The 12,129-nt window shown below is 39.8% G+C and overlaps 1 protein-coding gene across 2 annotated transcripts in view; it reads right to left on the bottom strand.

The window, feature by feature from the left end:
- The window catches only part of cadm3 (cell adhesion molecule 3), a 92,496-nt gene that overhangs the window by 34,110 nt on the left and 46,257 nt on the right, over positions 1-12,129 (bottom strand). For both annotated transcript variants that reach the window (XM_053329297.1, XM_053329298.1), the window contains exon 4: positions 2,859-3,011. In XM_053329297.1, the coding sequence (XP_053185272.1) occupies positions 2,859-3,011 (153 nt within the window). The remainder of the gene's footprint in view (positions 1-2,858; positions 3,012-12,129) is intronic.

The following is a 12,129-nucleotide window of genomic DNA, read 5'->3' as shown; positions in this document are numbered from 1 at the left end:
AATGGAGGTTTTACATGAAATAATAACTCATTATTACACAGCAATTAAAAAGTGGTATTGGATGCCCTGAATTGTTGACCGTAAATCTGCCCACCACAACCTCCCAGCTGTCTCTCTCATGTATACTGTAAGTCTCCATTGTGGTTGCTTGGCCATTAGTTGGTGCATTACTGTATTGCCAAGCACGCTTTATTCTCATCTTCGAGTGAAACCATGAAATATGTCCAGAATTAGCTGACACTGTAAAACAATAACAACTTGACAAATAAAAATCAATACTTGAAAGACTGTTTGTGGGGGTCCAAAGACGATTAGTCCAAATACAATCAATAAACAGGCCCACGCACCACTGACAGGGTGACCACAATTTATTGCTGGCTGCAAGGAAGCATCACACATAGGTAATAACATCCATCTCAAAGAAGATGAGAGGGTCCAGTTTATCTCTACGCAAGAGTTATATGAGGTCATAACCTTACAGGTTAACGCTGTAAGCAAGAATCTGGATCAGACTGGATGAAGATGTCTACAAGGAAGGCTAAGGAGTCATAGCAGGGTACTCTGAGTGGGTTAAAGTGAGTTTTGGAATATTTTAATATGGTTTTCTTGTTCTCAATTCAAGCGTGACATTGTAGATTAGCAGTATAATCATTTAAAGGGAACACATCATTCATCATCTGAGTCACTCGTGTCTTCACTTTAATACAAAGAAAAAATGGAAAAGGACAATTAAAGGACAAACTTAAAGGAATAAATAATCAAAACCAGTATAGAGGTTAAATATTTGGGCTTGATTTTGGATTACTATTTGACTTTTGGAAGCCATATTAAAAAGTTGCCATATTAAACAATTGAAATATAATATAGTTAAATTTAGACATATTAGGAACTTATTAGCAATATAAGCATCGACAACACTTTTGCATGCCATGATTTTTTCCCATCTTTATTACTGTATATCCTGCTGGTCTCGGGCCAGTAGGACTGTGTTGAAACTACAGTAATTGAGATTATTTTCAAACAAACCTTAAAAGTTTCAGATAGTAAATCATTAATTCATCATCATTGCAAAATATAATCCAATACAACTTCTTAAGTCTTGAAAATGTCATTCTGTTTTCAGATGTTGATTGGTGTTTAAGATAATTACAATAATACATTTTCATCACTGAACAGTTTTTTTAAGCTCTGCTGGGAGCAAATGAGCAGAACCTCTCGATATGCTTTAAACTCAGACTCAAACTGAGTGGACTGCTTTTGCACAACCTGCTTTTTCATTCACAGTTATCAAACATTAGAATATGCTTCCAGCTGAGCACATTTTCATTCATTTTCCCATTGTGCAAAAAACGGATATTGAGCAACCAGTCATGTAGACATTAATTTGACCATGATTCAGATTGTTAATTGTAATGAACTGTAATATTATAGTTGGGCTGGATGAATGTGGTGGTATGTATTTATGTGCGCTTATAGATTTGTCATTACAATTGTTAGTGTGATAGAGACCGTAATGGTGTTTCATGCAAATGAATGTTTTTAGCGTCTGGTGATTGTTCTGTGTGTACCTGCTCAGGGACTGCAGATGGAAATTAGCTAATAGCTAAATCTGGCATAAATCATCTCCTCTCATTTTGAGATTAATGTTTTTGTGCACTGTCCTTGTTTAATAAAGACTGATGATAATAGTAATAATGATATATTCTGCTGCTCTAGAGGAGCGTCGTTGAGTCAGAGGAAATAATCACGATGATGCCACCATGGTTAACTCTGCTTGGGCTTGCAAAACAAAACATCCAGTAAAAACCTGCGTTACAAACTGAAGCATTGGGTTGTATTATTGGCAGTGTTTTTGGAGCTTTACCCAATACTACATTGCTGCATTGATTTTAGACATTTTTCTTGAATTGGTCTTTCAAAAGTCCCCTAAATTTATAGAAGTGCAACACTAAATTGCTGGAGTACCAATATGTTGCCTCACGTGGACAGGCAGCTTCTCGTGGCAAGTTACAGTTACAGTTACAAACACCTTCATACAAGAAGAGAGGGGGCACGCTGTGGGGTAGTTAAGGCAAACACAATGCCACAGTGGTGTATCAAGGTGGATTTGAGCCATTATTTCATAATTTCAAGCTATATGTAATTTTGAGGGTTACATTTTCCATGTCTGGTGTGGTAGGGGAAAAAACTAGGCGTTGCTACAAAACTGTTATAAACAACATGACAACCAAAGAGAAAATAAGAAAAGATTCAGAAAGCTTCAAATTAACCATTCAAATTTGTCACAATCCTCCAAGTTTGGAAGGGAAATTAAGAGAGACTGCAGTCAGACTGATTTGTACAGCCATCAATCAGTCTCAAAGGAGACATGACTGAGTATGAACACAAGGGAGGCAAAAATGTCATCTTGCACTATTAAGCCCTCACTGAGAACAAAGAAAAGCTATTACAAAATCTGAGAAGGAGAGAAATCTGAAGACTAGAGGGACTTTGGTTGAAATCATAGTGAAAAATGAGCAAAATGTCCTTCTCATATTTGGAGGGGGGGGGGGGGGGGGTTGGCAAACCTTTTATAAAACATATACTTTTTTTTTTCTTAATGTTCTGGAAACGTATTTACCACAGCTGTTGAAACACACATACTGTAAACATTTATTTTTGCCTACAGCATCAAAAACAGCTGATGCAAAAAAAAAAAGCTTGACAGTTGGATACAAACAGTCCAGGGTTTATTTTAACACACGATCTGGAAAAGTTGCCACCTTTGGTTTTTTGGTAACTTCAAGATGACTGATTCCCCCTTCAAAATGCACAGAATGAATTAACTATAAGTGTGTGTGTGCAAGTGTGTGACCCACCTAGCACGGTGACGGTGGCTCTTGCGGTGCGCACTGGCATGGTGAAGATGGAGCAGGTGTACTCGCCCTCGTCAGACAGCTGCACTTCAGCGATGCTGATGGAGAGCTCGGTAGGTGTTGAGCGGTGCAGCTGGATACGGCTATCTCTCAGTGCTGAGGAAACAAGAGGTAGATATCAATAATTAGAAATGTGCATATATATATATATATATATATATATATATACTGCGCGTTATGAATTATTCAAGGAGAATTAAATTGTATAACTTTGCTCAGTTATTTTATTTATTTACTTCGTTCAATTGTTGGGTTCCTTTGAGTGTAAATTAAACATTTCTAACTTGGATACTGAGTAATTTATTTTGTATATATTGTAGTGCATATAGTTATTAATGGTGCAATTAACACCTACAAGTTTTGTGATATTTGCACTGCACTGGTTATTTGCTCAAATACAGGAGAAGAGAAAGAAAGGAGGAGGAAGAGAATGCAGGGGAAGGAAGATGAGTATTTGGTCAGGAGGAGGAGATCGGTGGAAGGAGAGGAGAAAACGGAGTAAAATTGGAGAGTTGAAGATAATTGGGAGGACAGCGGGGCGTGGAGGAAGGAGGTGAAAGGGAATGAAAGACAGCAGAGAAAGGAAGAGAAGGAAAGGGAGACAGAAGCAAACTTGAGTGGTAAAAATGGGGAAAAGGAGGTAAGTGATGGAGAGAAGTAAAGGGAAAAAGCTATTGAGGTTGGATGAGAAAAATCAGGTGAAATAGGGTTCGGATGGAGGGAGAGAGGAGGGGGGGGAATGGGTGAGACAGGGACGTACAGTAGAAGGGAAAAATAATAGAAATGTGTGGAGGAGAGAAAGTGGATAATTGGAAGGTGAGGAAAGATTTAAGAAAAAGATTTAAGATGGAGAAGAGAAAAGAATGAACGTGGGGAGGCACAAGGGAGAGGAAGTAGTGTGAGAAAGCATGAAAGGAAAAAGAAAAGGGGAGGTGAGGGGAGGTAGGGAGGAAAAGACAACAAAAAGGATGTGAGGGAGGGAAAAGAGGGGATGTGGAGGGCAGAGAAAGAGGTAAAAGGGAAGTAAGACAGATGAAATGCAGAATCTAAATCATGGGAAAAGAGAGGTAAAGTGGAAAGGAGAAGGAGGGAGGAGGGAGGGGGGGGTGAGGTGTTTAGAGAGAAAATGATGTAAGAAAGGAGAGAGGAGGAGGAGGAGGAGGAGGAGAAGGAGGAATGATTAAGATGAGGTGAGAGCGAAGGAAAAAATAGCTGAGATGTGAGCATGAACAAGGCAAAGAAAAACAAAGAGGGGAGTAAAGAAGAGGAGACGCAAATTGAGAATGAGAGACGAGAGAGAGAGAGAGAGAGAGAGAGAGAGAGAGAGAAAACCGGAGAAAAATAAAACAGAAGAAGCATAAATAGCAAAGGAGAATGAGAGACAGTAAGGGATGGGTGGGGGAGGAGAGAGAGAAGAGAAGGGGGGGAGGATGAAGAGGAGGGAGGTAAAGGGGTGGAGGGGGGGGGCATAAGAGAGACATAAATGGCTTTGTCATCAATGAGAAATCCAGCTATGAAAGAGAGAGAGAGAGAGAGAGCACAAGCAACTGAGATAGATGATGATGATGAAATGCTACGAAATAACCGCTCATTTCCGTGATAGCATTGACCTCTAAGGTGTTTGTGCAGTGTGATTGCTGTCTGTCTCCCCCTACCTTCACTATCTGCCTGTCTTTCTAGATGTCTATCTGTCTATCTCTCCATCTCAACGGAGGCTTTTCAGCTCTGTTCTGTGGTGCCGTCATGCAGAGTTGGATCTCTGCAAAATAACAACTAAAGGTACTCAAACAAAGCAGACTCCTACAAAAACATGTTGTGGTCGAGTAAAGTGAATAGTCCAATAGATTTGTGTCCAAGTTGTTTTTTAAGCTCCTGTGGCACTACTTTTGTCTTATCCTCAGTTGCAACTGTGATACATGAGGAGCTGAGGTTTGAGAAGAGTCAGCTAAACTAATATTTGAGGTTTTATAAGTTGTAGATACTAGTACATTCTAGCACTGTAGCCATCCATAAGGTTTATGAGGTCCTGACATGACACAAATGTACAGGAAATCAGTATTTTATTATACTTTATTAGTTGTTTGTTTGAGTGATTACTTTCATTATGTTGCTTTGAGTCTAGGCTTTTGCTTCAGACATATCCAAAAGCTTAAATCTCTCTACTATAATAGCAATAAAATGTTCTGACTTAACCAATTACTAGATTTATATTTAGATTATGTATTGTGAGAAGAAATTCAGGTGCACTCAAGGACCAGGCACAAATATAAAAAAATATTAATTAATTCATTCATTCATTCATTCATTAATGCATCCATTCATTGCACTCATACTCTCATCTGCACGGCAAAACAAACCATACACTCATTCATTGCCAGCATATGCAGTTAGAATGGGATAACAAAAATAAGTGCTCATAAACATTATTATACATAATAATAACAATAAATAATAATATACTATAGCACCATGTTGTTAGCTACCAAGCCAGCAACAAGATGCTATTGTAGATGCTAGTTTCCTACGATGTGCTAGCTATCACAAACAAGTATCCACTGTCCGTTCCATTGAGATAAAGCTACAGTGCCTTCCCATTCACTTCAATGAGAAAGTGTGTCCAAACTTTTGACTGGTACTGCGAGTGTTACATATTGGTGCCACAATGTTTGCTGTGTGTTTATAAGTTCATGACTTGGAATACACACTGACATTTAAAAGATGTCAGAGCCAATGGAAGTTAGTTTGCCTTCGATGGAGAGCCGATAGTGGAGAAGCAGACAGGAAACAAGGTTAGAGAGAGAGAGCGAGGGGAATGACATAAAACAACATGCAGGAGAGCTGAAGTCAAACCAGGGATATTGGAGTCATATGGCATGTGCTATAACCAGTTAGCTACCAAGGCACTCACAGTCGCCATTTTTTAAATCCTGGTAACATTTTTGTCGTCAGTTGCCAAGCAACAAAGTTCTCACAACTTAAACTACCTACACCATGCGTAGTGGTACTTTATGTCACACATAGTCACATCTCAGCACAGGCGTTGGCCACATCTTTTACCTGTTGAGGACATTTTTAGAATTAGGTTGACTGATGGTTTTTATTTAAGAACTGATTTGTCCACATACAGATAGAAGTGGAGTAGTAAAGTAACACCAATGTGCAAACGATTGTTTCATTGACAGGGTGATGAAGTTTGCTCTGTTGCACCTGTAACCACAGTGACTGACCACACCCTGACTACACATTTACATCACTGGAGCAAGGTGAGAACATCAACCATTAAGTCCGCAAAAGAAAGAGTTTCTACTTGTGTTAAGTTTCTTGTTAAGTCATTCAACACTCATAATCTTCAGAAAGCAGCATTGTGTAGGCGAGTCCAAATGTGTGTGTGTTTATGTGCAGTTTCATAGTGTGCTGTTTTCCTCTCTTACTGTTTATTTGCTTTCTCAATACTGAACCACATCTGTGCATCTGTGTGTGTATTTCTGTCTCACTTTTACTGCCCTGTCTCTCCATCTGTCTGTTTTCCAGTCTATCTCTAGTTGAACTCCCACACACGCACGCACACACACACGCGCACACACACACACACACACACACACACGCACACCTCCTTTTGTTTCTCTTCGTATTTTTCAGTTATTTCATCCAACACTACTTTATCTTCATGCCTTATCACTAAGCAAGGTCACTACATTTGTCTTCATGAGCTTCCCTCTCTGTGTGGGTGTGTGTGGGTGTGTGTGAGGCATACGGTCACTCACTCACACTCTCTCTCTCTCTCACACACACACACACACACTTATTCATGCCCCCTGGACCCTGCGCTCAACTATCAGTCTCCTTAATTCTCTTCCCCTCATCTCTCCTCAATCTCCCTTCTTTCTTGTTCTTCTTCGTCTTTCTCCCTTACATCTCACCATTTCTAATCTTTTCTGACTGGCGGCTTTTCTCTATCTCCTTTTTTTTTTTTTTTTTTGACTCTTTCTTTTCTTTTTTTTCTCTCTTCTCCATTATAAAAGATGTATATTGCTTGCGAGTACAGGTGTGATGGATTTTTTAAAAACAATATGATATCTAGTTACGGGGTTGTATCGATTGGAAGGCCACTGAAAATTGTACATGTGCCTCACGCTACTTAGCCTATGTTGCGGGTAGCATAAATAGTCTGCCAATAGGTCACACACTTCTGTTTGGCTTTTGTGTCTGCAGTGAAGGGATGCCATGAATTTTTATTATTTAGATAAGCTGGATTAATGGATGGGTGTGGTATATGTGTTTGTGTGGTCGGGCAGAGGAACAGAGTTGCGAAATAAGTCATGTTTATTTTCTCACGCAAGGTGACTGACAAACTGCAAACACAAGCTTAACCTTCACAACTTTTTTCACATATTCCACATTTGTTTTAACTTATGAGCTAATGTTACTGTTTACTCTTTGAATTCCTAATGTTGAAGACAATCCAAATGAATCATCAGTAAAAGAACATCTGCATACTGTCTCACATATTGTTATTATTGTTAAACTGTATTAACCCTCCTGTTGTCCTCGAATCAAGGAAGGAAGGAGGGGAGGGAAGAAGGAAGGAAGAAGGAAGGAAAGGAGGGAGGAAGGGAGGAAAGGAAAGGAAAGGAAAGGAAAGAAGGAAGGAAAGGAGGAAGGAAGGGATGAAGGAAGAAGGAAGGAAAGGAAGGAGGAAGGAAGGAGGGAAGGAAGAAGGAAGGAAAGGAAAGAAGGAAGGAAGGAAGGTAGGAAAGAAGGACAGAGGAAAGAAAGAGAGAAGGAGGGAGGGAGGAAAGAAGAGAAGGAAGGAAAGGAGGGAGGAAGGGAGGAAAAGGAAGAAGGAAGGAAAGGAGGGAGGAAGGAGGGAAGGAAAGAAGGAGGGAAGAAAGGGGGATGGAGGAAGTACAGACGGAAGGGAGGAAAGAATAATAAGACAGGGGAGGACGACACAAGGGCTAAACTGTATTAGCTGACTTTTTTGGGCACTGTGGTGAACGGTGAACACAACACTGACCTCCATATAGTATCTTGAACATCTACTTTTTTTATTCACCAGTAAGGGAGCAACATTTTCTCTTACTGCTGTTTTTAGTCTCTACCAGCTCCTGCAGGAAATATCTAGCTTTCTAGCTGCTAAATGCTAAATGCTCTACTGTGTACAAGCTAGTCTACAGCTAACTGTGTCTGTTTGTCATTTGGTGCTGGGCAGGTAATGTACAGTGGATTTTTAGAGCAGTGGCTATTCTGTGAAAACAGCTGAACATGACACTATGAGAGCGCTATGAGAGTGAACCAGAACAGTAACGTTGCAGCCTGACAGTTAAAACAATGAGCTGAAACTCGTAATAAAGCTCCATAAAGCCGAGGGGAGCTGCGGATTCACTGATAGATCTCTGAAGGTTCATCACCATGAGTGACACTTCTCATATTACGCTTTGGAATTTAATACATTGTTATTAAAGAAGTATCAATTAAAGCTATTTTAAAGAGAGAAGTCACCTGTGAGCATGGAATTAAACATCCAATTACCAAGATGAAATTTACAGCAAGTTGAAAATAAAGATGACACTTTGTAGGTACCTGATAAATCACTCGACTGTTTAAATCATTTCACTTTCAGATTCTGGTTCAATTCTGGATGAATTTAGCAACTATGGTGCAAGTGTTTTGTCTCTATTTACAGCAACAAAGTGCTTTTCAATTTGCCTTAGATCGGATTTACACACCTGACCACTGGACTCAACTGTGTGGGTAAGCTGTGTTTTCGATACTTCTCGTGATCAAATGTCCACTGAAGTCATGTAAGAAGTGAAACATCTACAGGAAGCCACATTTCCAATATTATTTAGAGTTGTTAAACAGAGAACTTTTCAAATTGAGGTTTGAAGCAGAATACTGTTTTTTATTACTGCACGGCGCAACGGCATCTTATCTTCCTGTATTTGTATTTCCTATTATTAGCAGAATGATAAACTAGAATTCCCTCTCCTGCATCACAAACTTTGCAAGAGATTCACAAAAAGAAAGTCAATGACAAATGAAATGCATCATTAAATATCAATTTCAAGTCTACTGTTAATAAATATAGGCAATTACATACAACCACAATTGAATTTCATGCTTCCGAGACACTGCACTGACAAAAATAGACCTGGCGTGTAAATACATAAGAGAGGAGAAAACAGCTGGACTCGAGCCATGAGTGCAGCTTTCAGCTTGCAAGTCCAGTGGATGTTGGCACTGCTGGGGATGGCAGTGGATCGTCTCCAGCAGCAATATAGGGCCTTTAAATTACCATGGAGACTCCCACATTTTCTATGTTGAGCAATATTGGGTATGGTGCTAATAGAACACTTATTTATATTCAGTAAAAAAATACTTCCAGGAACCAGCAGCTCCCTTAACTCTATATGCGTACATATGTGCTAGAGGGTGAGCGGTTTCTGAGTGGTGTCAGGAGGGCTTCCAGCTGAGAAGATTGAGCATATGTCGATTACACACCAAGAACAAGATATGGTTGTCGGTATACAAACCTTTTTTCTACATCATTTTTGAAAGTGTATCTGTGTGTGTCTATCGCTGGTGTGTTTGTGTGTGTGTCTTGGACCAGACAGCGGGTCTTGTCTGCAGCTCAAACTCGAGACTCGATACTCCCTAAAGGTCCAACTGTTGATCTGGTCACAGCAGCTATTTTCGCCTGCTCGTCTTCTTCCTCCACCTCCTCCCTCAATCTTCCCCATGCTCTTTCAACTTCAAACAGTGAGGAAGAGGGGAGTACTCCCACAACGTGTACCAAGTCCACATACATATATTTCTTTTTCATCAGCCTCCTGCCTCCTTATGCCTTTCCAACCAACTTTCCACTCCACCTAGACTAGTCTCAAATTCAAATTTGCTTTATTGGCACTACAGGGGAGAAACCTGCGTTGCCAAAGCAAAGTATATTTCTTTTTACTTTCTGTCTCTATTGCCCTCCCTGCTTCTCCATCTCTCCATCTCCCTCTTTGGCTCAACCTGAATCTGCTTTTCACTTCTTCCTCCTGCTTCCTACTCCATCCATTTTTCTTCCCATCCATCTGTCTTATGCCTTTCTTTGTTCTCTCTCCTCTTCTTCTGTCTTCCCATCCCTCCTTTCTCCCCATCACTATGCCTCTCTCTCTCTTTCTCACTTTGTTTAACATTGTCAGCTGACACTCTCATCCAAAGAGACAGCCTCTCTTCGTCATTCCCTCTCTCTCTCTCTCCCTCTCTCTCTCTCACCCACACATGTCCTCTCCATCCTCCCATCTGTTTCCCAAAATTCTCTCCAGCTCCCTAATTATCCATCCCATCCGACAGCTGATCTGGGTTCAGTGACCGTGGGCTTCCCTTGATCATACTGTTCGCACTGATCTGAGGGCGTCAATTGATCCTGGATCAGTGTGCCAACTATGAAACGCTTGATAAACACACCTCTGTCTGTTTTATCTACCTTTCCCCTCCTTCACTCCTCTTCCGTCTCCCTCTGAATCCACTCGCCTCACTTCCCCTACGTTCAGTCAGAATTAAAAAATAATTTAGTAGGGGCAGTACAAATGTATGCAAAATCAATGAAAGGAGGAAAACAGAGGAGAGATGAACCAAACTTTGCCCAAGGCGGTGCAAATTGAAGCAAGAAGGCATTAGTTCCAGTTGAAACTTGAGAGAGAAATGTTCCCGACGGTGTATCAGCTTCAGTCAACATGCCAATGGAATCCTGCCATGTACTATTTACAGCAGTAAAAAATGTCCATTGGGGATTTCTGGCAAATAATACTGACCGATGACACATCCTAAGAGCTGGATTACCTAGAGAAGACATGGCTCATGCTGGCTGCACAACCCGGTGCAAAAGGATTCAAAGGACAAACTCAACAGATTAGACTGTATAATGCTGAGGCTTCGTTTATTGTCTCATTTTTTCTCACCTTTGTAGAAAAAAAGGGGTCAATGAAGCAATTATCAGGAATGTTGTGACTATCAGCCTGCTGTCTTCAGCTGCCTTTAGTTGTCTGCATGCCGTCACATTATCTTTGCTGCTCATTTCTTAAAGTCAAAGGATCAGACTCACACGAAGTAAAATGAGGCACTTTTCACCCTGCCCGGTGTTCCTTTGATGTCCTGTAGGTTTTTGATTTACTCTGACTTCCTAGGAAGACTGAATGCCCTCATTTGTTCATGAAAGAAGATGCTCCAAAGCAAGGTGATTGGAGTCTGTTTTAATTTTCGACATTTTGGGAAATTTGTTTATTAGCTTTCTTGCCAGGAATTAAAGATTTGTTCAACTCTCACTTTGTTCAAAGGTTCAAATAAGGGATAATTGGTCATTTATCCAAGTTTTTTTTTTTTTAAACTGATTAAACAAACAAGATTTAATGTGTTAATTAGTCTGCTTCAGAGGTGCTAATAGGCGGATTTTGTTACTTTTGGACAGAACCAGACTAGCTGTTACCCCATGGTTTTACACTTTATACAAAGCTGAGATAACTGACTGCTGGCTGTAGCTTCTTATTTAGCTTACAGAAATGAGACTGCTATCGATCCTCTCATCCAACTCTCAGCAAAAAAAAAACGTATTTCACAAAAAAAAAAAAAAAAAAAAAAAAAATTCCCTTAATGTTAAAAGTTTGAGGTTAAGGTTAGAATTATGATTGGTTTCAGCCAGTGTACACTCAAAGTAAGGGATTAGATAGTAGGAGAAATGAAGGAAAAACACACAGCAACTCTCATAATGTGTCAGCTTGCAGGTAAACATCAGATCAACGAGAAGAGATCTACACTCACAACTCAACTGCAGTCTGTTTATTTATGTATTGACCCAAAGTGGTTCAATTTTGACGCCGTTTGGGACACAGTTAGATTTATAATGTGTATGAATCAGTATTTCAGCACATATAGCAGTTAATATGTTCTGAAATGTTAATTAAAAAAATTAGAGGATTGCTTCTGAGTTATGAGTATAGACCGTCTCCTCCAGACTGATAGAGCCATAGTAATTAAACTAATACTTATGTATGCATGTGAAGTGTTTTTTATGAGTAAGAGGCAAAAAGGCCAATTTATGAATCCCACAGGATGTTTTTTTTTCCTGATGTTTCCTTCATTAACCTTAAAAATAAATTGTTTTTTTTTAGACATTGAATTCCCTACATTTCTTTCTTCTCCTTGCACTTTTTCTTCTGTTGCACACGAT

This window comes from Scomber japonicus, chromosome 12 (assembly GCF_027409825.1).
Source record: "Scomber japonicus isolate fScoJap1 chromosome 12, fScoJap1.pri, whole genome shotgun sequence".
NCBI classification, from domain to species: domain Eukaryota; kingdom Metazoa; phylum Chordata; class Actinopteri; order Scombriformes; family Scombridae; genus Scomber; species Scomber japonicus.
The sequence above is the reverse complement of the archived record's forward strand: the minus strand, read 5'-3'. Positions and strand labels throughout refer to the sequence as shown.